The sequence below is a fragment of the Pempheris klunzingeri genome, chromosome 1 (assembly GCF_042242105.1).
Source record: "Pempheris klunzingeri isolate RE-2024b chromosome 1, fPemKlu1.hap1, whole genome shotgun sequence".
Taxonomy (NCBI): Eukaryota; Metazoa; Chordata; class Actinopteri; order Acropomatiformes; family Pempheridae; genus Pempheris; species Pempheris klunzingeri.
This window is the reverse complement of record NC_092012.1, coordinates 5,849,528-5,877,083: the sequence shown is the minus strand read 5'-3', so window position 1 is coordinate 5,877,083 and position 27,556 is coordinate 5,849,528. Positions and strand designations below refer to the sequence as shown.

The 27,556-nt window shown below is 37.2% G+C and overlaps 1 protein-coding gene across 1 annotated transcript in view; it reads right to left on the bottom strand.

The window, feature by feature from the left end:
- luzp2 (leucine zipper protein 2) overlaps positions 1–27,556 on the bottom strand; it is an 88,800-nt gene that overhangs the window by 22,029 nt on the left and 39,215 nt on the right. Inside the window, exon 7 of the mRNA XM_070831650.1 lies at positions 8,266–8,328. Within this exon, the coding sequence (XP_070687751.1) occupies positions 8,266–8,328 (63 nt within the window). The remainder of the gene's footprint in view (positions 1–8,265; positions 8,329–27,556) is intronic.

Below are 27,556 nucleotides of genomic sequence, written 5' to 3'. Positions count from 1 at the left end.
CCTCTCTATCTGTCTATGTCTATTGCTTTACTTCATTGACACAAGCAGTAAAAATGTGACATGAGGTCTAATCTTTCACCAAAGCACACTGAACACGATGCTGAGGGACAAATTCACTTCAAAGGGGCTTGTGTACTTGACAAGCACCTGTACCCTTTTTTATGAGAATCTTTATCTTGTTATTCCTCTTCCCAGGGTGCTTTCATGTCCCAAGACACCCATCTCCGTCATGTGTAACTGGATTCAAAAATTGCATCCTGGGGCTCCTCATAAAGAAATTGTAAGGTTAAATAAACGCAGCGCTAACTTTAAAACACCATGTCACAGAGGACAAGCCATATATTTGATTTGAGATTGTTAAATCTGTTTTTCTGTGGCCCCGGCCATAAAATGAAATGTTAACAAATTAATTTTATTTATATCATTTAAGTGGAGCTTTTGAGTTACTTGCTCGTAATAGAATGAATCATATAAAGAGGCTGCAGAGTCGAACGCTGTGGAGTGTTAACTTATAAATGCAAATCTGAATCTCTAAATGTGCTGAGCTCTCAGAATTGCCAAAGCATTGGTCTATTATTTACTCAGAATAAATCATGTGAGCCGTCTCCTCGGCCCAGGAGAATCACAGCAGCATCTCTGCCTTGTTGTTCCTGATGGTTCAAATCCTGCAGGGGCGGACCTGCATTTCTAATAGTTACAAACTATACAAAATACTGTGACATGGTATTCTACAAGCTTGGCACATTTTATTTGCTCTCCTTAATCCTTTCCAAATATTCTGGTAACATATCACTATGATCATCATCCTTGTGAGAATGATGACAAAACTGTTCAATTTCAGCTGTCAAATGTGCAAATTTTGGTAGCTGTGTATGTCTATTGTGACAGTATTGTGTAGCTGTATATTATTTTTAATCTATGAAAAATCTATCTTCAACTTAGATTTTGTCCACTTAGGGACAGCGCAGTAAACTGGAAAGACAAAGCAGACATTTTATTACATTATGAAGTTGAAATAGCAAACTTGTCAGCAAAAAGTAGCTTATACACATATCCAGCAGACACTGTTCATTTCGAACTGACAATTATATTAACACAATGTTCATTCTTCTTTTATCTCTGTTTTGGTCTGCACCAACTCCTGAGAAATATATGTGGCACTTTAAATGCTCCATTATCATTAACACCTAGATGGTGTGTCCGTTTCTTTCGGTGCTAAGCAGGTAATGTACACTGGTTTTATCAGAGCTGGAAACAGTTGCCTGCCTCTGCTGGAAACCAAAATAATGAGCTGAAAGATGCTAAAACACCCCGCAGACCTGAGGAGAACTGCAGTGTTCCCAGCACTTAACACTGTTAACATTACACCAAGCCTTTTGTTCAGTTATTAATTTAAATAATTATTATGTCAACCTTGAAATTGGCAAAATTGACAAGGCATTTTCATTTTCCTAAGCAGGAGGTGCAGTACCTGTTTCTGAACCCACAGAAAATCCCTTTGTCATTATTAATTAATGAACGCCATCTAAACTGGAATTTACTTTAATTTTTTTCATCAGACAGCAGTCAAATTATGTTAAATCTATTGTTAAAGCTTTAGATGTCTGCCAAATACCTTTGAAATATAACAAAATCAATACAACATCTGCACAACCTTACATTTCTCATCCTTTTTTTCTGACCTTGACAAATATTCTCCCCGCCTACGAGGCTACATGCAGTTTGTATATATCCAATTTACTGGCCATTTTGTTTGATGCAGATTAGCTTTTCAAAAATAGATTTTTTGCACTTTCATTTTCAGACTGTGTCAATAACTTTGAGTTAAAGCTGAAGCCGCACCATCCAGTTCTGCATCTGCAGACCAAAAGTATGGTATCACAGCCTTTAAGAGTTTCTCATTATCCAAGTTCAAATAGCCTACAGTGCATATGACACAGTATGTGAGCATATCTTGAATTAGTGCATTCAAGCCAAGACAGAGTTCAGTTTGGTCACAAAGCAAATTTGTCGGATAGATGCCAAACTCTCCAGATTTTAAGGTACCTATTTGTTGTCAGTGTACAAAAATCTTTCAACATTTTTGTTCTTGCTTTGTCATCGCACAGTAGTTGTCAACGTTTTATTTAGGGACGAACAAGTAACAATTGGCTTACATTGTTACTGGAAAACACAAAAGACAAGACATTGTTCCACTTTTGGCAAAGAATAGATCTGTTTTGTATGTACAGTCTGTGCCTATAACTTTGTGTACCATAAATCCTCCCTGTGACAGAGCTGCTCCACATTACATCAAAGCAGATACAAACAGGTAACACCACGGGGTAATGCTGATGTGCAAAAGTGTCCACACATCCTTAGCATACATCTGTATGTGCATTGGGGCAGGAGCACATCAGCATCACAGACCTGCTACGTCGCCTTCCACGTTTAAACAGATTGCCCTATTTGTGAAGTGTGTCTGATTGGCTGAAGCATACAAGCTGAGTAGTGACTGGCTGGCAGCCAGAACCTACTGACTAAATTATATATTTTATTTCAATCATTTCAGTCAGGGTAATCTGATTTATGCAATACGGATAGTGAATGAAGCAGAGTAGCATAGTAATACATTTGTTTTATTTAAAGGGATCTGTTCTCGTATGCTCCCAGTGCACATAACTAATTGTGTTGTGGGGTATATCACTGAAGCTGGGAGCATTCAAAAGCTACCAAAACAACGCATTATCAAAGCAGTAAAATATCAAACATTCATATGTGTAGAAACTCTGCTTTGATTTCTTATTTCTGATCACTGGATGAGGCCTGAGCCATTCTAATATTGCATGGCATTTCACACCATATACTTCAGCTCTTCGCTGCTTCTTGATAGGACAGAGAAACAGTAAATGTGTTGGAGATGCACACAGGGAGAGATTACTTGGATTACATGATGAGGGTCATATGACTGACACTGCTACCAAAATTTTCATCGATTTTCTTCAGTGGTTTTCAAATCAAACCCACATCTAATCTTACCATCTGAACTCTAATGCATACTGTAAACATAGCTAACTCTGCATATGTATCTGCTGATTATTTTCACAGTTAATTCTTTTGTTTATAAAATGTTCATCACAGAAACGCTATGACATCTACCTCAGAAAGAGATACTCTAACTTGAGTTAAATTAATATGCAAACACCTACCTACACCTACATGACATTTCAGACTCACTTCAGGTACATTTATTACTGCAAGAATAAATCAGTTTTGCTTTACCCTGTTCAGACTAATAGACATGATGTTTGAGCACAGAAAAATACTGTGGAACTCCCTCTCACTCATACACATTTAGTCTGTTAATAATAAATGGACACAAAGAACATTTATTAAACTAACTTAGGCTATTAAAGACTAGTGTTATCTGTTTCCTAGATCATTAATAGCCCCAAAATACACAAGATGATAGTGGCATGCTGCTCCATTCAAAAGGCCCTGTAGAATTAATTACATGGGGCCATTCACCTTGAAATCAGTCATTATAGGAAATCCTTCCAAATCCAGCGTATTATAGTTTATCTGCATGAGCTTTAGGTTATTAGATGTTTCCATTAAATCCTGATGCAAGAATGAAATATCATAACAGCTGAAATACTAATGTGCAACAACATCCTTCATCCTTCCAAATGCTGACTGCACGGCAACACCTCAAATGTGATTGAACAGAAAATAGGTGATAAATTCATGCTTTTGAGGAAAAGAAGTGCAACAGATTAAATGGCATCTCTAATGCCACGTGTCGCTCACCTTCAGTGAATGGTTTTAACCTTGACTTTGACTCAGGTTTTCTAAGCTATCAGATGTTTCCCCTGAGGACATCACCGTCTGGTTCAGAAAGGTTGCACGACATTTTCCAATGAAGCGGACAAAGAGCAAAAATAGTCGGATATGTATAGCAGGCAGCAGTAGCTTCACTAGCAGCAGTAGCAAACTGAACAGCAACAGAGACCTGGTAAGTTTCCTTTCCAATTTAAATGGACTGCTGAATGTGTGAAGTATTTGTGATTGGTGAAGGGAACAAACACAGAGTTGAGTCAGGCTAGTGGCTGCGTGCCAGTGACTTTTCTGACTGAACTTCACTAAGCCTGTGATGTATTTTTCTGAGTGACCTATACCCATTCATATGGTCTAGTTTGAACATCGACAATTGCACTATTGTATTTCCAAACTGTATTCGAGATTCAGAAAAGAATTTAGCATCCTACTATAATGATCTGTGGGTATACAAAATCCAACCATTCTTGATCATTTATCATCATTCATTTTAGTGCAAACGATAGCACATTGACTTCACTGAGGCTGTGGCAAATGGAATAACAAGGCCAAGAGTCTTAGTAGCCCCGTTAACCCTCATAGCAGCTAATAGAGTCCAAACTGCTCCTTATACCCAAATGGATGAAATGAGTTTGAACCAACAGAGAGAATGACTTAGCAACTTCACAACTGACCATTCTTGAATCCCCACAATCATCACAAAGACTTAAAAATGAAGGATTATTGGCCTACATTTTGTGATTGTAAACTGAATAAATTTGGGTTTTGAACTGTTGGTCTGACAAAACAAACTACTTGAAATTGTCAGTGTTTTAGGAAATAAAGGAAAGGAATAAAAGGAAAAGCAATTTTCACTATTTGCATATATTTTGTAGACAAAATAATTATTGACTATTCAGAAAAATAGTGGGAGATAAATGATTAAAACAATCATCAGTTGCAGCCCTACCATTAAGATAAACTACAAAACACTGGTCAAGCCAAAGACTGAATATACAATGACAGCAGGTATTTGTACTTAATCAAGGCTCTTGTAGCATTTTCTCCAATAACAGCCAGTTTGTTCTGGACTTGGGGAAACCTTACTACAACCTCAATTTTACTGTCAGTGAAGACATAGGATCAGTTCATGCATATTACTGTTACAGCAGCCATACTGTACATCCTTTTTTACGGTGTTGTTAACATGTAATTTCATGTCTTTTTAGCTGAGTAGTTTTCACCACACCACACAGATTAAGAGCACAAAGCTTGATCCCCCGCCTCACATAGCAGGCAAAAGCCAAGCACAAGTTAAAGCTGCTTTCTAAAAACGATTATCACACCAAATTAAATGTATTCCAATATACAATGCAGGATTCCCAAAGCCAATTTTCACAAGATGAGAACTCAAATCACATGTAAAGGAAGGCTGCTTTTCATACAAAATATCAAAATATATCATGTGCAACAAAAAGGGGTTTGTGCTTAGAAAGTTTATCCAGGGCCAGCTAAAACAGATCTGGCCTAATCTCAGTGTTTGGTCATAGCTTCAAAGCTTTGATGAAAGATTCAAAGATTCTATCACAAGCATTCTTTTAAACTTTGACTTGCTCAATGCTCTGTGGAAATCTTAATTGAAAATATCTTTGAAGCATGAAGAGATGATTTCTAGACAATGATTAAGTACAAGTTCAAGGGTAAATGTGTTAAGGTTTAATCTAGGTTAAGCTTTTGATGTTTTGAGTGGGTATCCACAATTATAATTTGTTCAAAATACTGTAAGAATACAAAACCACCCACACATAATGTAAACCCAATACAAAGAAGCTATGTTTGAATAAGCATATGTTACTTCCTTACTAATAGACAAACTAATTCTAATAGAATAATGTTGTTTGCAATTTCTTGCTCTAGTGGCAATTGTTCTGCAGCTTTAGTATTCATTTCTTTTTGTCACTGCAGTAATTACAGTGTGATTACAGGTTCAGTCTGTAACCCTTCCCTTTTAAACATAAATAACTTTCCAGGATGAAAGTAGGTGCATGGTAGAATGTTCATCTCACTGATTTACTTCAACTTTTATAGCCTGCCAAGGGAATTGAAGACAGTGACCTCCAGTGATCTACCAGAGTTCAAGACGATTCTAGCAGCTATTTGCTCCCTAAAGACCTTGAAGACTGCTTGCCTTGATAACAGTTCTGCTGGAGTAATCAGCCAGACAAAGAAGCACTGGACAAGAACACATCTCAGTATTTAAGAGTGCTGAGAATGAAGATATTATCAACTACAAGCACAAAGCGAAACTGTCATATTTTATCACTGTTTAGATCATTTCTTTTGCTGTTGCTATGAATATTCTGGCTCAGAGTAGATTGGCTGACGACTTCAATCAGGACGTCTTCATAGCCTTCATAGTTCTCTTTCCAACTCCTGAAGTGTCTTAAATCAGACTTGGCTACATAGTCAAATGTACAAACGTCGTCTCAGAGTTTGAGTATGTGATGATAACTTAGATAAGCATATCTGGTGGAATGTCAGAGATGTTCAGCTGAAGGGTTTTTCAGAGCAAAGATGCCTGTAATTTTAAATACCAATTTCCTGTGTCTGAATAAAAACTCAAGAATAACCTTAGTGTTGGAACATACTTGATGAAAAGCTCTTCAACATCAAGAGCTTCCAAACACTTAATTCTTTTTGTAGACCTCTGAGCTGTGGTGCGCATTTAACTGTAATTAAGTTAAAGCTGTAGTCCATCATTGCTGATGGACCAATGGAATTATGGGCTCAAGAAAATGTTTCATCTACTGTGTCGAGTCTAGTCTTAGTCTACTTTTAATTGTAATGCATGGCCTGAAGTAAATAATTATCCACATTGATAATAACAAGGTGGATTTATTAGTATACACCTGTCCGTATAACGTAATTGAGTTAAACAGCACTTCAAATTAAAGCTTCTAAATCGATCATACAGTTGAATCAACATCTCTATAGAACGGTTTCAACAAAAACTGAACAATATATTCTTCATGAAGACAGGATCTATTACAGGGCTGTTGTATGGGACTGCATTAATTTTTAGCTAGGTGTACCTAATAAAGTGGCAATTGAGTGTATTTTCCCATAATTCACTGTAAACTGCTTCAAACAGTGATTACTTTAAAATCATAAATGCTCAAATGGACAGAAAATGTTGATAGTATTATCTTTCAACTTTTCATAAATGACGAAAGACAGTGGGAAGCTTCACTGATAACTGAAAACTAGTGAAAGAAAGGCTAACCTCACACAATGGAGACAGGCTGTCTCTATAATGTGCTATAAGTATGGAAGTATGTGTGCCTGAAGGTGTGTCTGATCAAGAGAAAATGGGCAGCCAAATTAAGTAGTTTGAGGGCATGGATTTTTTGAAAATGCAAATGACCAACAATTGTTTGGTCATTCAAAAACCTTGGTAATATCCTTGGTAGCATTGATCAGCCAAGCCTTAACTGTCTCAGGGGAGGTCTAGCACAGGGTCTTTTGAAAGAAAAAAAAATCTTGCTCTGTACCAAGGTTGCCATCTATCATCATCTATCATCTATCTGTTTGCATCACCACCCTTCTCTATGTTGTAAAAATCCAAAGTTAGTGCATATACTGAATCCTGGATACAGAAAATGTGCGCAATCACAAGCTGCACTGCTGCATAACTATTGAGTCCATGATTACACAGCAACAGCTGCTCTCACTTGGACATGTCATCAGGATGCCCGAAGGACCCGCTGCCTTGTGAGATCCTGCATAGCTAAATTACAGCATGAGCGTTGGTCAGCAGGGAGGCAAAAGCAGCAGTTCAAAGCTTAGCTCAAGGCTTCACTAAGAATGTGAACCCGCTGCTGACCGTAACAACTAGCAGCAGAGCTGAAGTAAGAAAAGTAGGTGACAGCAAAAATGACACAGACGAAAAAATACTTGAGCTGCTCTCACTACAACCTGAGTTCCGCAAATTGCACTGTGCATCCATCAAAGAGATCTGTGTTAGAGATTTTTAGAGAAGTTGTTCTGAGATTCACTGGGAAGTCATAACCAAGCAAATTTGTGTGTGAGAGTTACAGAGAGAGAAAAATGTGAGTAAGAGAGATGGGGATGGGGGACTATTTTGAATCTTTTGTGGGTCTTTTTGTGAATCTTTCATTATGTGCAAGAACCACCAAGAATGTTCTAATTACAGTTATAATCAATGACATAAACAACAGTGAATGGGTTTAATTTTTAGGAATAAGACAAAATCTAAATCCCCAGTCCAAATACAGTAATATTTCATTTAATCATTTCATTTAATGACAGTCACTGAGTTCTCATTTAGATATGAGTATTTTGTATGCTAGCTCACAAGACAACAAAAATGTCTGCAAAATCTTATCATGAATTGCACTTATTCCATGAACAACGGTGATAAAACAGACTGTACTAATTGAAAATCCTTACCTCTTCAGCATAGGCGTCACAAAGTTTGTTTCCCGAGAGTAGTTTATTTTTCAAGCTCTTGTTCTGAAAAAGAAAATAGACAGAAATAAGTTATACCATTGGTGTCTGCCTAGTGTCCTGCAGTGCATGCTTCCTTAAAATGTTTGCTGCTTTATAAAAACTACTTTTGACTCAGTGGGCCTCTGTTTCTCCAGCAGGGCACTGGCTGTTGAGGAGCTCTGACAGGAAGTGCTTGGTTGCCTCTCGTTTTCAGACTAGACTGAAGAGCAGTCAGGAGTGCCCTGTCTGAGGATCTGAAAGTGTACTCAGGCTCATAGGCATCTAAAAGGTCAGAAATGTAGTTCAGGACCAGACCCCCACTGAACTTTAAACGTGATCAGTAAAGCCTTAAAATCATTGACTGGCAGCCAGTAGAGCAATGCCAAAGTAGTGGTCATAGGGTCTCATTTCTTTGGTGCCAGAATCCTTAATGTGGTTTTAGAAATAATCTGGAGGCCCAAGAGTGATTTATTACTTAAAAAGCAATAGTGTGTTCCATTAAACTACGTTAATTTACATGAAATGTGTTGAAAGCATTGAAAGGTTCTCTACAGGAGGTCTCAGCATCTCAAAGCAAATGTGCTGCTGTCCCAGTTGACTGACAACCTCTCTTAACCTCTAAGCCACCTTGTTAGCTCGGTAGCCTAGCCGAGTCTGTCGCTGGGCAGCAGCTCTGACGGTTTGCTCACTGAATGATTCATGAACTCACATGCACTAACATTAGTGCGTGGCTGTCCCAATAACCAAAACAAAGGACAGAGAAGCTCAGGTTACAACACTAAGAGTGAGTGAGATTCATTCTCTGCTCAGATGCCCATTACTCTACTTTACATGCAAATAGTTGTATAATGCTATTTTAAGGTTCTGAATGTCATATAGAAAACCTTTGATGATCATTTCCAGGTTACAAGAGGATGTCAGATGTTTTATTTTAGAACAAATCTTCAGCTGTTGAAAGCAGAATTGTACTACTCTTATTTCCAGGTGCTATATAAATAACAAAAAGATATTTTTTTAAAGTAACATAATGTCTTCTTCTTTCTTTTGTTAATACCTATTTTTCCTCATTTTAGAATCATACCTTAACAAGTACTGTATCTATAATACAGCCTGTTTCTAAAAGGTAAGGTTACAGTAAAAGATAACACAAAGGTTTCTGGCCACAGTACCACGATCCTTCCCTCTTATTTGACTCTGAGTGAACTGCAGTAGTATATATTTAAAAGGAAGTCAGCAAATGACACAGCCAAGAGGGGCATGTAGAGACATAAGAGAGTGGGACCTGAAGGTAATAATAGCATTAATTGACAATGATCTGTTAGTAAGATTGGTCCGAAACCAACTTAATACTCAACCCAAAGTGCCCATTCAAATCTCAAGACAATAAAACACCACTATCAACTGTGATGAAAGCTTCACTAAGGTCTAAAAGAACTGAAATTGTACAGTCTCCAGCATCTGGTGTTGAGAGAAGGTCAGATAGTCTCTGTAATTTAAAACTAGACTGCCTGTCTAAGTATTATTACAATGCAAGAAAGAAAACTGGCAAAAACAGTATAAAACAGCATGTAAAAAAAATGATCCATCTGACTTATGAGGACTTTTGGGGGTTGGTTACATAACTAAGCTTGTACCCCGTCTGTGTTATCTAAAGAAACAAATGTAATTAGATGCATCTCCATCATAGTAACCAGAGGAGATTTATTAACTCTTTTCATTGACTCAACAACACATTTAAATTTCTTAATGAGTGTATCAATGAGCTAATTATCTGTAGTTGAGGCTCTATTCTTCAAACCTATCCAGCATAACTCAAGTGAAAGCAATGAATATTCATTCACCAGCTGTAATTCAAGAGAATTAAACTCAGTGACCAAAAAAGAAAGAGAAACTACGGCCCTGCAAAAGATGTTGACCTTTGCTCTTATAATACAATACATATTGTTTAAGTTGTTTTACATAAACAAGTACATGTAACAGCAACTACTTTTCCACAATTGTTTTATATGTGAATGGATTACAGTGTATGGGCTTAGAACGAGATCTAACAGTCTTTGGAACAGCACAACGGTGGATGGAGGGTGGTCCTGATCATCGCCAAGACTGTTGCTGGGCTTTACGAAAGCAGTAATCTCCCAGCTATACAATGAACGGACCAGAAAACCTTATTACAATGTTTCCTATGTGGGAGGCAGCCCTGCAAAGATCCACATGAGAGATGATGGGTGGCTGGGGCTTCAAACAGTTCATTGTTATGCCACAGTCAACATCACAAAACAATCGTGGAGATATAACAGCCAATTTTGGAACACACAATGCACTTAATTAAAATGACAAATCTCAGATAAAGCAAGTGAAACCAAATATGATCTATTATGTACACTTTTTAGAGAGATGTTTTTGTCATACCCAAAATTAGGAACAAATATTGATTTGAACTGTCAACTAAAACATGAAACCATTAAAACATGTAGAATTAACAACCCCCAGAGAAGATGAACAAAATGCTCTAAATTTCTTTTGGGATTTTGGAGAATCTACAATAAACTTTTTCATTCTTTTCATTTGTCAAAGCTAAAAGAAAAGGAGATCTAACAACACAGCTAAGGGAATACTCATAAAGATTGACAGCTACCTCCTTTTTGTAGTTTTTTTTTAGCACATTGTAATTCATTGCACCACATTTCAGACACTACTGGGAAGCCTGTCTGTTGGTCTGCCCTTCAGAATCAGCCCCAGTTAGTGCCTTTTTGGCTCCAGTGCAAGTGAGGCAAGTTTGTTTTCGTCCCCCTGTACCAACCCAAATAACAGGTTTTTGAAAATACGATATTGCCATAAGCAATTATGGCTTTGAGATGGCACATTAAATTAATTTAGGTGGAGATAACACATTTGACTATTATGTTGCTGTGCTCCAATGAAATATTTTCTGCTTGATGTTGGAGACGGCTCAATGTTATTAGGTGACAAGTTGGCTGTGAACCACAGGGACAGTTTGGATACAGATGGAGAGGGGGATGTGCATCCACCAGCTGGCCCTTGACATCAACTTATAAATGATGTGGCCACCTCCACAATTCTCACTCTGTGTCATGGCACACAGAAAGCGCTGACAATTTAATGCTTGATGACAACCATTGACAAAACAGCTGTATCTGTGTATAGGTAGTATGATCAATTTCTCACACTTTTTATATAGCAATGTTAGTCCGTCAGTCATTTGGTTGGTTGAGATTGAAATCTCTCACCAAGCATTTGATGAATGGCCATGACATTTTGACCATTTAGGGTCCTCAAATGATTCCCCTGGATGGATTTGACAACTGGTTGTTTTGTACCTCACTCACAGGAAAACATGGTTGATTCAGACAATGAGAAGCTAATAATTTAATTTACATTAATTTTTAGAGTAATTACATAAAATAATACACAATACAGACACAACATTGTTTCAATAAACCTTAATTTCTTAATTTCAATTGATAATATTTTATTTCATTCTTTGTAAACAATATAACATCTCCACAGGAACATTTCTTTTTTTTTTTTACCATCCTGCCTCGCCGCCAGACTGTTTGTTTTCCCTTTGCTGTCCAGAGGTTGTTGTCTGTCTTGGCGAAACATCATGAACAAGCAGAGTTTGCTTTGGAAAACTTATAATACTTGGAATTATTTATAATTACAGTATACCACTGTAATGACATGCTGGCAAACCTTGGCAACATCAAAGCTACATTGTCCCATTTAATTATATATATATATATAAAAACACAGCACCAGGGCATTATTAGCTGGTTGGGCTGATTGAATCTTTTACACTCAAACAAAAGGCCATTGTACTCCTGTTAGGAAAGTATGTTTGCTTCTGCACTACATAATTATTAGTTGAAAAATAGGAAACTAAACCTTGAACATGGTGCTGAGGCAAGGTTCAGGTTTACAGTACTTCAATACGGCAGACAGCAAAAGCTACATACAGTTCAAAAAGTGATAGTTTCTCACATATGGTACTCTCTGGTCTCTGTCTTTCCTTTGCAATTCATTCCTCACTCCCACACAAACACACACCTGTACTGTGTACTCCAACACATACAATACATGTACACTGTGCAGAGATAATGAGCTCGGATGGCAGTTGTTTTGTGATTCAGTGAGGCTGAACTGGCCAAGTATCAATTCCTCACAGTTGCACCTACTCTCACCCCTACAGAGGGACCACCATTCGAGGACATGTAGAACTGGCAGCTGTCATGAAATGTGACGTAGTTTAGCCCCAGGACATACTCAGAGTGAAAATGAGATCCTCTGGAGCTTACATGTCACAGTGCATTATGCAAAATACGATATACTGAGCCACATATGTCATAATGTGTTATTCCCACAGCACTGTCATTCTGTGGACCTGGAAATAAAGGAACATTTTTACATTGACATGTTGCTGATATTTTGAATTCTGAAAACTGCAACAGCGTTCTCAAAGGTTTTACAAAGTCTATCTCTCAATCTCCTTTATCATTGATCCATGACTATTGTGGAGTTCCACTCAAAGGAATGATCGACCACTGCGGGCATCTTTTGACTGTGTGTGATGATTTTAAATATAAAATCCTATTATGTTACCTTATTCATGAATACTGCAGAGTTGAAGAATTAGGTAAAGTTATATTAAATAAAACATGAAGTCTAAAAAGGTGTCTATACTGTCATATACAGAAATACAGGCAATCACTAGTCATCTTAAGTACTCCAGAACACAGAAATGTCTATCTGACTCAACTCACCAGAGTTATTTTCACACAGTATAATGTGCTGATATGTGGACAGCCCCAAGTGTTGATATTTACTGTCCATCTGGGTCAACTTTCACACTTCTTGACGCACATCAGTGTTGGATCCTTTTAGCCTTCATGTGAAGTATCAGAAACCAACTCTTCTGGTGAAACATTTTTAAATATAATTCTAGTCAAGTTTTTGCCACATTAACACCATGGAGTGTGATTGTAGTTATGTGCAATTAACCCTGCCATACTGCATATTCATGTCTAAACAAATTCAATTTCCACTGTTAAACTGGCGAGATCAGCCCCCTTGAATTCCGCCCTTTCTGCTCTGTGACAACAAAGTTTAAATAAACCATCAAAAGTGTGATGCCGTTAGAGTTGACATTTTTATTTCCAGCAAGTAGTGTCACACTACCCATGGCATGCACATTGCCTAACACCACTCAGGGGTGGTACATGCAAGGAACCGTTGTCACAACATATTTCAGTTTTAAAAGGTCAATAAGCTTCATTGTAATGACAGAGAAAACAAAATGACAAGATGTTTTTGTTGCATCACTGCTTTAATAGCTAACACGTCTCAATTGAGAAAATGTGACTTCATTATTCATGTCAATGAAATGCCAAAATGAACTGTGCCCAAAAACCCAATCAGAGCCACTGTTTCCAGTGGCCATCAATGCAAGCCACAGATAACAAAACATTCTGAAAATAGATAGCATTTTTCTCTGCGAAATGTTGTCACCACAGGTTCTAGTTTAATCAAAAGCTTATTGAATTAATACTAGGTCATACTTGACTATTCCCTTTGGTGTGTATACATGTAAACATTTTGATAGCCTAAGTAAGTACTCGTAGATAGAACTCAAGTGGTTTCTTTGCATTTGTTTATTTCGTATGATAATTTAGCTGTCACAATTCACCCACCATCCCCATGCCTAAAAACTCAGACGACCTGTTCAGCCTGCAGGTAGCAATCTGAATTTTATGAGACCTTGAGAGTGCCACATAAATTCTGGCTTTGTAGAAATTGGAGGTTTCCAACATTGAGCCACCGGGACAAACAAAGGGGAATAATAGCATTATGGGCTATGTAAAGTTAACGGGAAAGTCCTTTGTTGTGCATTTGCATTCATGTGTCCCATGTGATTCTAATTGGGTGCCACAGCATAATTTTCATTAGTATGAACTGGGAAATATTTGCTTGTCAAAGTATTGAATACGCACCAAAGCTTTGCACTTTTCTCTTTTGTCAGAATTCTGCATGTAGTTCATTTCGATAAAATGTCGTAGGGTAATTTATAGGCAAAGCTCCAACAGCCTCAAAAGGAACTATTTGAATCTAGATAATCCTTCAATGCACACAGTACACACATGGGACTGTTTCTGAAAAGAAATCTGAAAATGAAATCATTTAGAAAATATTTGCTGCTCGGCTTTTCCACTTTATAAGTTTTGCCATGAACTATATGAAATGGCCATCCAAAAAGGGGGATGTTGATCAAGCACATTAAATCTAAAGTTTCTAAAGAAAAGAAACAGAAACTTAGTTTGTCCTTCAATGTCAACTCAGCTATAAATTCCAAAAATGTAATAATTAACATTAAATAATACTTGGTGGGGTTTATGTTCCCCATGTCTCAGCTTTTCCCTGATAATTAAAAGCCTTTATTTATGAATGGCAGCTTTAGCTGTTTACTCTCTTACTTAACTGATTTTTCCCTGAACATTAGCCTTGCTAATGAGTTAAAAACCCATCAATATAATGAAATAAAAACACATTCTATTGCCTATCTATTTGCCAGCCTCTGTCATATATTAATGAGCAGATTCCATACATAACAGTCAATTGTAATTTTTGTCAGTACAGTCCAACAGGCTTGTCTACGTCCTCCAGGCAAGACAAAATAAGAAACTTGTGGCAGGGCTTACACAAATTCTGCAGTTATGTAGCTGTCAAACACATCTAATAAAGATTACTAGCATTAGCAAAGCAAATGTTCACTGTGGATAAGCTATTAAATATGACATACACCCAGACATCTTACAAGGCATTTGGCAGCTTGAGCTGAACACATCTTGGCAGTTTCTTAACGACTCTTGAGGTCAAAGGGGGTATTAAGCATAAGTGAAAAGATTGCTTTCTTGTCACTGTTGTATTGTTCTGACACATAATCATATGCGTACAATATGTACACAGTGTAGTGGAAACATGGTTATCTAGTGGTCATAAAATTTTTTCCGTACCCATCAGTCCTCTTATTTTATCTTTGAGCAAACATATTGGACTTCTTCTGATCTTATCTGATCAACCGTTGCAAAGGGGAGTTGATGTTGACAAAATATTGCAAAGTCAAAAATTGGTTAAAGTATGATTCCATTATCTCGCGCCAGATACTGTGCCGAAACATTAAAGGAAAGTCCAAAGATCTATGTCAAAACTGTCAAATTTCATGTTTTCAGAACACATTATTTATCTTTCTGAAATCAAACTTTTCAATTATAGTCTATTCTCACATTTTCTAGATGCAAAGCACCTGATTTAACCATTTTTTGTTACTGACTCACAAACTAACAGATACACATTTAACAATTTGCAGATTCTCTACAATTGGGAGCTGTTAAATCATTGCTAGTTCTATACATTCCCACCTGCACACCCCTTTGGAAAGAAAAGTAATCACAATAGTAATGCAGACCTGCAGATGGAGATATGTCAATGGCGTAAACCCTGGCTCCACACTCACAGATTTAAAGACTTTGAGGAATGTCCCTGCTAAATGCATGAGGGCTCAGGGCTCTCCCACTGTCACATTGTCAAGTGCATACAGATGCAGCCACCTAGAATTATCGGCTGGGTCTTGACAGGGCTCTGGCACACAGGGTCTAGGTTTAAAAATACATAAATTATCCTTCAACAAATTCAAGTCAGATCAATTGTATTTATCTTTTTGTACACCACAAATCAAAAATTTGCCTAAAGGGGCATTGCAATGTGTCATTAGACCCTCGTCTCAGATGACGACAGTGTCCTCCTGTTCCTCTGATAGTCCACCACAAGCTCATTGGTTTTACTGATATTGAGCTTCAGGTTATTGTCTTTGCACCATGTGATGAAGCTCTCTACCAGTCCTCTGTACTCTAAGTAAGTGACGACAGCATCCTTCTTACTGAAAATTATTCACTAAAATCATACATGACAATACAGTAATAACCAAAACTTACATGTAATAACTTTTTATGGCAATGGGTTGTTTCTGAGCAACATGCAATGTCACGATGATGTGTCTAATTTTTATCCCCCTCGAGCCCTCATGAATCACACACACACAACCACTACAGATGTACACACAGGTGACGTCAATGAAGTCCATGAGGGTTCAGTGCTTTGCTTAGGCCTTAGGGTGGAGATTGGGATTGGGTAAATGTCTCTCACTGCAGGCAAAGAAGCTAAATACCACCTGCAGGCAATGAGTGCTAGAGTGGCATTCACAAGAAAAAAAAAATACTCTTGTGTGTTTATGTTTTGGAGCTGTCAAATTTTACAGTTGCGCTGGCTAAAAACTTACTAACTTAAAAAAAAATTGAGAGACTCATACAAAACACTACAAATAATTCAAGTCCTTAATTTTGCTGATGCTGCTCAAAAGAGCATATCTCTCAACTTTTAAGGATCTGATAATAGGATTTTTAAGTGGCCTTGATATTATCTATATATTGATATGAAAAGAATAAGGGGCTTTTAGGTCTAAAGTGAGGGTGTTTGTTCCCTGTGAAATGTAAAGCTGAATAGATAAAGCCCCTTCAGCACAACTACTGTACCTCAGTACACATTTCAGGTAGTTTAGTTGAATATTTCTACTCATGCTACTTTATACTTCTTCTCCATTACAAATCAGGGAATATTGTCCTTTTTTTTCATTACATTTATTTGTCAGCTGTTATTTATTAGTTTGCATGCAGCTTACATGAGTTCACAAAATATGATGCATTATACACTACTCACAAAAAGTTAAGGATATTCGGCTTTCAGGTGAAATTTCAGGATGAACCTAAAATGCATTCTAAACTTTCCAGGTGAACTTAATGTGACCTTCTCTAAACTTTTGAATGCACATGTCCAACTGTTCAGTGTTTCAGTACTTTTTGCACAAGTTGCTGTTCTCTAACAAGAAGCTTAACAGCAAAATTCACAACAGGTTTGATCCATGAATCCACCAATACATTTCCTGCTTCAGTTAGAATTGGTATTTAAACAGTCCTCCTCATCCTGCTGTTCACATTCTGACATCATGAGACCAAGACGACACCTAACAATTGATCAGCAGCACCTCAACACTGGAGGCTTCAAACAGGAAGTCCTCAGACGGAGGTGTTCACTGAGCTTAGAGGGTCACAGAGTGTCATCAGGAGGTTGGAACAGAGATACAGAGTGACTGGAAGAGTCACAGAAAGGAGAGGAGTGGACGTCCTTAGGCCACATCCCAATTTATTGAGACACTGAAAATGTTTTGTTGTGGTATACCTACCACTGTTGTTAGATTTTCTTTCAATAAATTGTTTAAGGTGAATAAAATTACCATTGCATGCTTCTACTTAAATGCCCTACTTTCATGATATAATATCACTGTAGCATTCACTTTTTACATTTTCCATATATTTCACCTGAAAGTCGAATATCCCTAACTTTTTGTGAGTAGTGTATGTAGATTATAGATTTAACTACCAAACAGTAGCGATATAAAATGACTGTCTCAACCAACTAACAGGAAACAGCTTCTTAAACATTAATGCATCAGTAATAATAATCCAACTATGAAGCCTAATAGATAATATCAAGCACTCATGGGCACAACGTTTCCTAATTATAAGCACTTTTGCATTGGAAACCTTACATTTTGACATAATGGTTGTCATGTGGTTTTACTTAGGTGACATTTTCAATGCAGGTCTATTGCTTGTAATTCTTTATACTGCATTATTTCTGCTTTTACTTGAAATAAAGATTTGAACACTTCTTCCACCACTGTCATAGGATGAACATAATTGACAATTACAGCATGTATTTTATGCTGCATACAATAGAAGAGAAGAAGTTATCTGTCATTTTCAGTCCTTTTTCAGGTATCTATAGTCAGTCCACATGCACCAGTGTATCATTACAATGCATTAGATTTTGCTTTGATGGAAATATTGTCCACATCCTCATTTGACCTGATCATGCGTCAATCCAGTGTTTCTTTATAGAAATCGCTTCCCCTCATCAAATAGCTGTTGAGTAGCTCTGTGAGATGCTTGACAAGGTTTCAGGCTATTTGAGGAAAAGGGATGAGATGAACTCCATTGATCCTTGCAGGGAAATTGGAAAGGTCTGGCGTTTCAAAGAAGAGATGAAATATTCCATATGAAGTAGCCTGAATTACCATCTATTATTACTATTATTATTACAGCATAATAATGGAGCTGCAGGCCATCTCTGCACTAACCCACCCACCTGAACAGTAATCTTTTCTGCTTATTTAATTCATTGTCATTCCTCGTGTTTGTTCAAGCTGAATCAAAAATGGTAGAACAATCTGATAAATCAGATGGAAATGATGACAGTGAAGCCTCTAATACTGAGAGTGAATTATCTGACAGATGAACTGACAGTTGTAAAATATGTAGAATGCCTGTGCAAATTGATATTACTTCAGCTCGAATAAATCAAACCTTGATACATACAATGGGTCCAAAACATTGCTATCCACTCTCACGTTAAATGTAAGGTGGACTGAAATGTATGCGATCAAAGATGATTGATTGTAGATGATTCTGATGACACTTAAGGTGATTTTTCCTAAAATAACCAGCCATGATTACACCATTCTCAAAGTAAGGCAACTGCAACTACTTGGCTAATGCTGCATTCACATGGATTCAGGTAGACAGCAAACTGGATATCAATTTAATGGACGAGAGGGACAGTAAAATTTGGTGAGGCCATCAGAGAATACCAGCAACCATAGTGGTAGATAGCACTGCCGTCCATAGTTCGAATATTTTAACCTCTGGCCATCCTCCACGATAGAATTTACAACCGGATGTTATGTAGCTCCCTAATGCAATGCTGCATTATATACTGTGTAATGCTGTTTTATAATATAATAATGCAATGCATACTACCATTTGTTATGCTATTTGCTTGTTTTTCCCATCCTGTCCAGAAGGTGTTGTCTGTCTGCCTGAATCCATGTGAGTGGGACGTAAGGTTAGGAAAAGAGGTGACTGTAGCTCCAGTGGTAGAGCATGTTATCCATTAATCATATAGTTGGCAGTTTGATTGAATTATCCTTGAGCAAGACATTTAACCCTAAACTGCTCCCAATGTGTATGTGTAGGGAAAAAAAAAAAAAGTTTATTTTACAAAAGCATCTACTAAAGCTAGCCACTGAAAGACATGGTTATAAATAGCCAAAGTTAATGTGTTGCTTGATACATGACACAAACTGTGGCCTCAATCAAAGCTGAACATTCAATTCACCACACTCTCTACTGGCACTTAACATGTGCACACATGTGTGGAATACTTAATACCAGAATTGCCCAATGACAACAACAAATAAACAAATGCTAAAACAAAAAAATGCTCCAAATGCTTATCTGTTTAAAACTGTCCTAAACAATCAATAAGCTGTGGATCTAAGTAATGATTATGCTTAAAAGTGTTTAAAATATCTTCAGCCTTGATATTACAAAGAGCTATTCTGTTCTGTTCTGTTCAGTTTGTTCCATTTAGAGAGATGTTGGACGAAGAACAGCAACATCTGATAGTGTGAAGTGAGTGATACTTTACTACACTAACTTAACGCAAATGAATTTAAAGTGATAAGCAGGGTTTTACAATTACAGCGCTTGTTTATGAGTGACACTAAAATATGTTCAAGGAAAAAATAAAGAACAGAAGTCAACACCATTCACTTTATGTTGTCAGTTATAATGGTACATCAGCAATAGAACCTTATGAAGTTATCAGTTAGCTGCATAATATTATCTAGCTTGAATAATAGTACTTTGTACTTGTTGTGCTTTGTAAGCTCACTTTTAATAAGTAAATAATATGTCAGGACAATTTTAAGTAAGAAAAATAACATGTTGTGGTAGTTGAGGGCTTACCTCCACTTGGAACAGTTGACATAAAAGCACAATTATCATTAAAAGTAATACACAGGAAATCAATAACTAATCTTGTTTTTCCATCACTGTCTTTGCCAGAATGAAAGCAGAAACAAGTTGTGAACACAATTTTGACACATCATGAACTTTTAAGTTGATATGGTGCACAGAGCAACACAATCATTCATTGAGAGTTGTGACTCTGGCCACCTTGGGAATGCCCATTGGCTCTTTAGCTCTGTTTTCGGTCTCCACCATCTCCTGAGGGAAATATCTGACTCTTTAGCTTATAAATGCTCCCCTGTGTTCACCAGTTAGTGGCTAACTGTGTCTGTCTGCCATTGGGTGTTAGGAGGAAGTGTACTGTTCGTTTCTAGAGGTGTTTCACTGAATCAGCTGTCTGCTGCTGCAGAAAAAAACTCTAGGAGGATAGAGCTAAAAAAAATTAGCTTTTGTTTGCTAGAAAGCTACTTGAAACTACAGAGAGCTGCAAGTTCAGGTGATATTTCTTTGTAGGTTCTTTCACATTCTAATATGATATTGGTTACTTATATAAGAATATTGTTAAAGCCTATTTAAGCTTTACACACACCAGACAGTTGTACTATCTGAGGACCCCATGTAATTAAAGATTTCAGTCTTTATCTATGATTACTGTGATGAATTTACACAGGAAAAGCAAATGTCTGTCCCTGTCAAATTAATAATAGCAATACAAATGAGTATCTCTGGATATGACTGCAAAATAAAATGTCTCCATGCTGAGAGGCTGGACAAGACTACTAAATTTGCAACATGCTAAGATGATAACAGTTTTCATGGAGCTTCAATTCTAAACTGGGAGATGAAGAAAGTGTGGAACAACCAAGAAAGCTGATTTCACAGGTAATATTAATAGATGATCTCTGTCTTCGGTGATGGGTTTTTGTTCATTTGCAGTGAAATTTGTACTATACACATTACAGAGATGGTGGATTTGTACAGTATTAGATCAATCTTGGCAGAGAGGAGCATGGCTAATATTTTATCACTCATATCTCCCTGGAATTTTAATTTCATTTGATTGGGGCTTGAGCCTGAGTACACTAGGAAGTGCAAACAAAACACTGTGATAATTATCTACCAGTTTAATCAGTTAAAAAGTTGTGAAAAGTCACATTGAACTAATATTCAAATTTCTTTTTATTAATCTAAAAGTTCCTGTTATTTTAAGAGAAATTGTAGTGAAAAATGATACTGATGGGAGAGGAGTCCTCGTTTCTTCTCCCTGCATATTTCTATGATATATCCACATTTAAAAAACAGTTTCTCAGTTTGTTTAAAGAACTTTCCTTCCATATGCATGTAGGTCAGAATGGGTAGGTAAAGTTGCACAGTCTGCATGGCTGAACACCGATTTGTGTTTTGCAATTCTGCGCTTTTGGAGCTTTTGAATCTTTCATCTCCTGTAATGGTGATCCACGGTCAGTGTGGTGGTCCAGCTGTCAGTCTCCATCACAGCCTCCATAGCTATGTAGAGGAGAGGCTTTTGTCAAAAGTAAGGATCTGCTCTTAATGGTGTATTTGTTTATATTAGATCAGTGCCATCAGATGAATCTTTTGTTATCAAATGTAAACTAGTTACATGGCACATTCTGATAGGATTAAAAATTAAAGAAGATTATCATTCCAACTACAGGACCTTGTCAGGTAAAACATCTCTTCAGAATAATGATGCTTTCCGAGGAACAGTCTTTTTTTTCCTTTGACTGAAATAAAGCTTTGTTTTTCTGGTCTGAATCAATTCTGTGGTGCATTGACACTGTCTCATGGTGTCAAGACATTTTGAAATTGAATGTCCTGTGAAGCTGCAGAATTTGTTAAGACAACTTCTAACTACAATGAAGTAAGAAAAAATATATATATAAAATGTTATTTTCTGAACATTTCAAAGACATATCTGCAGTCACAGCCTTCATCAGTTTTGAAGCACTTGGATGTATTTCTGTAAAAAATTAGGCCATCGAATTTATAGCGTCTCAGTTGAATATCACAGAAAACTGGTCACTTGTCTGGAAGCTGAGGGCCAGAAATCGATACCCATGGCAGGCTGTGAGGAATAAAGCAATGCTGCTAAGTGACACCATGACACCAGGCCTCTGAACACATGCAGCCTGTCTTTACCTCTCTTAATGATTTGACTTCAGCACCAGTATCCTTGAAGCCACACAGAGTGAAATTTTAATATTACAGGCAAAAACAATTTGGAGCAAGACACAAATTTAATCCCATTTCTAGAAGAAATTCTTAAACGTATGCATAAATGTAGGAGTTGCCAGCAGGTAGCCGAGTTACCCCGACAGACATCCCACACACTGCAAATGAGGAAGTATGATTTCTCACTTCAAGCTGGCACAAAGCTCAGAGAAGTATCTCCTTGATGGCGAGGGTAACTTTGTCACTGTTACTTCACTTTCACTGAGGAGTTGAGAGTTGTATATTTCATGGAGTAGCTGGGGCCTGCTTTACTTATAGTAGTGGTATAGTAGAGTATAATAGTAATTTACATGTTGTCGAAACAACTGTTGTATGCAACCTAGATGTATGATCACCCTGACTAGGTGTCTACTGCCCAGACAATCACACATTTCAGGCTTCCTGTGATTTGGGTAACTACAACTGCATTTATTTTTAGTAACTGTGGTCATACTATATATTACAATTGCACATTGACACTATCTTTCATCTAAATCTGTATCTATGGGCTTTTATGATATTTCAGGCAGTGATAGTTTATGTTAACGGCAAGCTGCCACAGACAGGAACAGAAAAAGGAGTTTGTTTCCGTCTGACTGATCAATATGAAGCTGCACAGAAATTGAATAGCAAAAGATAGAAAACTTGATTGTAACATCATCCTGAGTGGTTTTATGGATACATGGGTACATTTTGAACGAGCAAGTGCTGCTTAAATTCTGGACAATAACTGTAACATTTCATTATAAATAGAGCATCCGTCTACAGTGCGGTGCGACAATAGATTAGAGGCTTGTTTCTGTGATTTCTAATACTGTTAGAAAATGGTTTACGGTTTCAAACTAATTGGACTATCCTAGGCTATAATAATAATAAATGTGAATTTCTGAAAGTGAGAAATATTACCTGTAAATAAAAGAAGATTGCTGTATTGGCTACATCACAGATGATAACTGTAATTTGTCTTTTTGCATATTACAGCACTGCGGCTGTGTTGGGAGGAAATGCAAATTTAATATAAGCCGCCCTCTGGCTCCCAGGAGGAACACACCCTCATGTTAGTATGAGACACTGAACCAACACATTCTGCTTTCAGGTTTACCTGCCACTCCAGATTTCATTACAGACAAGCTAGAGCAAAATTGCTGTACTTCATGATTTAAATGCTCCCCAAAAAGCCTTTTTCTCTCACAGAACCTGGTAGATTTGCTCTCTGTGTTTACGTATAAACTCAGTGTCTATGGAAGAGTTTATGTTGAATTCTCACACACGCTTTTAATAAGATCTTACCACGGCATATTTGTCAGTTTGGTTATCATTTCTACTTTTAAAAAACCATCACAAAATTGAATGAGAAATGGTTGACAAAGTTACTCACCCTGATGTCATCTCTTGCATAACCAGACTTGCTGACAATGAAAAAGACACAACAATGCCAGAAAGTATCTCCAGCAGAGCAGCCTCTGCTATAGATGACAGAGTCTGCAGCCTAATCCAGATCACAAAAACACTCACTGTTCACTATCCATACCACTCGCGGCATCTAAATCGTATAGATTTCCACTGTAAACCCTGTCACTGCAAAACTACTCCTGAAACTTGAGACAAACCCAGTCAAAGCTGCCTACTTAACACTACACTGCAATTAACCGTTCATGAAACGATTCTGATGTACTCTCAACCCAAAACAGTTTGGTTAAAATGGTGATTTATTTAGAATTGTGATCCACTGATCATTTATATCCAAATAATGTCACTATTCACTATAGAAATATCTACAGTACTTAACTGTAAAAGAACAAGAAGACTGGTACTAGCGGCTGTTTTAAAGGAAGGAGCTGTTGATTGGTTGATGTGTGTATATACAGTATATATGATTAACTCCTGAATGTTTTTATACAAGAAGCGGGTCCATCTGACAACCCACCGACTCATCCCAAGCCACATTAGACAGAATGCTAAGCTGTCCAATGAAATGAAGTGTGTGTTTTCTATGGTGAGAACAAGGTTTCGCTGACAAGCTTTCCAGGTTTCCTCCTGATCTCAGTGGATGGAGAATCAATGCTACGTGTGGAGAGTAAGATCAGAGCTGTTTTGAGCATGATGTCATAAATTGAAAGTACATTCCCACTGCATGAAAAGAGAGAGAAACACAAGAGAATTATGTGAGATAGAAATGCCTAGAAACAAGTCTAACACTGAAGAAGCAAGGTTCACGCACAAATGCTTGTATGGTCTAAATGTGCTTTTTCAAACAACACATCCTTAATACGTAGTCCTATCAAATTAATAATCAAACCCTAATCAAAGCTTTGTTTTCCCGATCATAGCCATACTCATCACTTTAAACCTGGTTTAAAAAAGTGCAGGAAACTGCTTGTGCCTGTGCTGTTTTTCTACTAAAATCGTATCTTTATTTCCTGGTTTTTAAAGAGTTTGGGGTGGGGGGGAACTCATCTGGATGATCTGCTGTCTATTGTGGTGAGATTTTTGTGCTACCTTTACACAAATCACCATATATGCATATTGCCATAGTAACCTAAGACACATGGATTTGTTGTCCTGGTTTTATTTGCATCTAAATTAAATGTCCATACCTTCCCAGCAGTTTTTTCTTGTACTTTTAGCTTGATTTATCTCACCTTCATGTCAGATTTATGCTATTTTCACATTATCCAACTCGCTGTGCAAGAATATAATTATTTGAATAATTTGTTTTAGAGCTCATGCTCAGTTTAGAGTTCTTCTATCACATGCTTTGGAGGAACAATCTAGTGACATTTTCCTAGTTTTCAATTTTCCTCATAAGAAACTTAATTTGCTGACATGCAGAAAAAAAACAATCATTAATGGTACATGATGTACATAATTTAGCCATGTAGCATGGGAAGGCAGGAAAAGTTATGTTTGTGCTCCACAAATACTTGAATCTGTTCTACATTTGGTGAATTACTGGATACTTAAATTTCATGCTTCTACAAACTATAAAAATAAATTAATCTGGGAATGGAAACCAATGCAACCTGCAAGTAATGGCAGCATTGCTTTGTTTTTAGGAGTCACAAACTGAAAAAAAGTTTGAGAACTGCTACTGTATGACATCAAAAAGTTGCTAGATGAAGCCAAAAAGTCATTGCTCATTCAAAGTCATGAAGTCTGGTTACACGATCACACATGCAGTTTAGGAGCGATGCATGCATTACACTGTCAGTAATCCAAATATAGTGGGTGATTGTGCTCTTTTCATTTACAATAAACGCCGTCACTCTCACTGGATGTCAAATGATATTGCTCTTGTGTAACAAGTCAGTCCTGTTGTCTCTGGTGTGTGAGGGCAATCAATTAGGATGTACATCACCTGTCTGTTCTGTGTGAAAGGTGACATCATATGCCATCACCCGTCTCAACCCATTTCACTTAAACCTCCTTTTTTTGTCAGCACACTCTTGCTCTTAATGCATGTCGGTGATCTTGTGTGTGAAATTAGTTCTTGTAGAGTCTTGATGGCTTTGAGAGCCTCTTTGGGTTAATGTAGTGGCTATATAGTTGTTGAGTAATATACTGGTGGAACAGCGAGGAAGCCATTTAATCTACAAGGCAATAATGCAGCTTAGTGTGTCGTGTGAAGAAATAATAATATAAAAAATAGTTGTAATTATATTCAGAGTTCAAAGACAGGAGATTCAAGCATTTACTGGCCAAATATTAAGAAAAGTCACAGACAGAAGACAGCGTTGGATTTAATGACTGTACTGACAGTACACATTACCTTTGGAATATTTTTATAATTGATTTAATCTGTGCCTAACAATGAAAATGAACTGACATGAAATCTGTTTTTGAAAGTCACATTCTTTTAATATTTGCGTTTTATCACTTTCTGAAGATCATGAACAGGTAATTGTATGGGATCAATCAGTGGTAATTATATTAAATATATAGAAAAAGAGCCAAATAACTTGCTAGACTATAACATTAAGCCTCTATTAAATTCAATGGTTTTCATCTGCTCTGTCTCTGTTCTGTTCAACACACATAATGATGCGGTTTCAATTTTCTGCCTACTTCAGTTTCTTGTCACTTTTTTCCGGTAAGAGTATCACAGAGAGATCCAGTAAATGCCCTGATGCATGATTTTTTCCCTGCCATTTAGGCGGTGAAATTACATCAGGAAGACATGAAAAGAAGAAGACAATGACGGGAAGCCATTTTAGACTAAAAAACATCAGCATCAGCAGCAAGGAGCTGATAGTGTGGCAAAGCTGTCTATTACAATGCTCTGCGAGAACCTGATGAATCCCAGCAGGATCCAAGCCGGCCTGTAAATCATTCTCCCTCAGAATACTCATAATAAGCCTTGAAAGCAAATCATTGATAATGACTTCACAGTGAATTGCAGCCGTAAAGCTTCCCTGCTGACACCACATCACAATTCACAGTGATGTGCAACATAAAAACATTTTTTAAAAACTAATGCTGGTGTAGACAAAGGATATGGTTAGCTTTACAGATGTCTATTTCAGCTCTATCAGGTATTTGCATATGCTTTGCATGGCTAAAGAATCACAAAATGGATGCAATCTAGTGCAACAGCCCTGTAAACAATCCTACCTTCACGAATGGTATAATATATAGTTTGTCATGTATGTTTTACTGAAAAATGTTTCTAATATGTGGTCGACCTTTATTGATAGATATGAGGTGGACAAATATTACAATCGCTTCTCCGTAAAACACAATTCAATTCAACAGCACCACAAACAGCATCCATAAAGCTGAATCAACAACTTTCTCAAATAGTTTCAACAAAAACTGAACATTATGAATATGAAGGTAGGATTCAATGCATATCTGTTGTATGAGACCACATTAGGTTTAAATAGGTCTACCTAATAAGGTGGAAACTCAGTTTGAATTATTCCTAAACTAATGGTTAACATAAAACGATACTGTGATGTGATCTATGCATTCACTTGTGTTATAATCACTACTTCAGTGCTTTTTATTTGAGGTGATCACAAAGACGTTGCTGTATCTTCAACTAGGACATGACGGGGCACATAATTCATGCTCATAATACT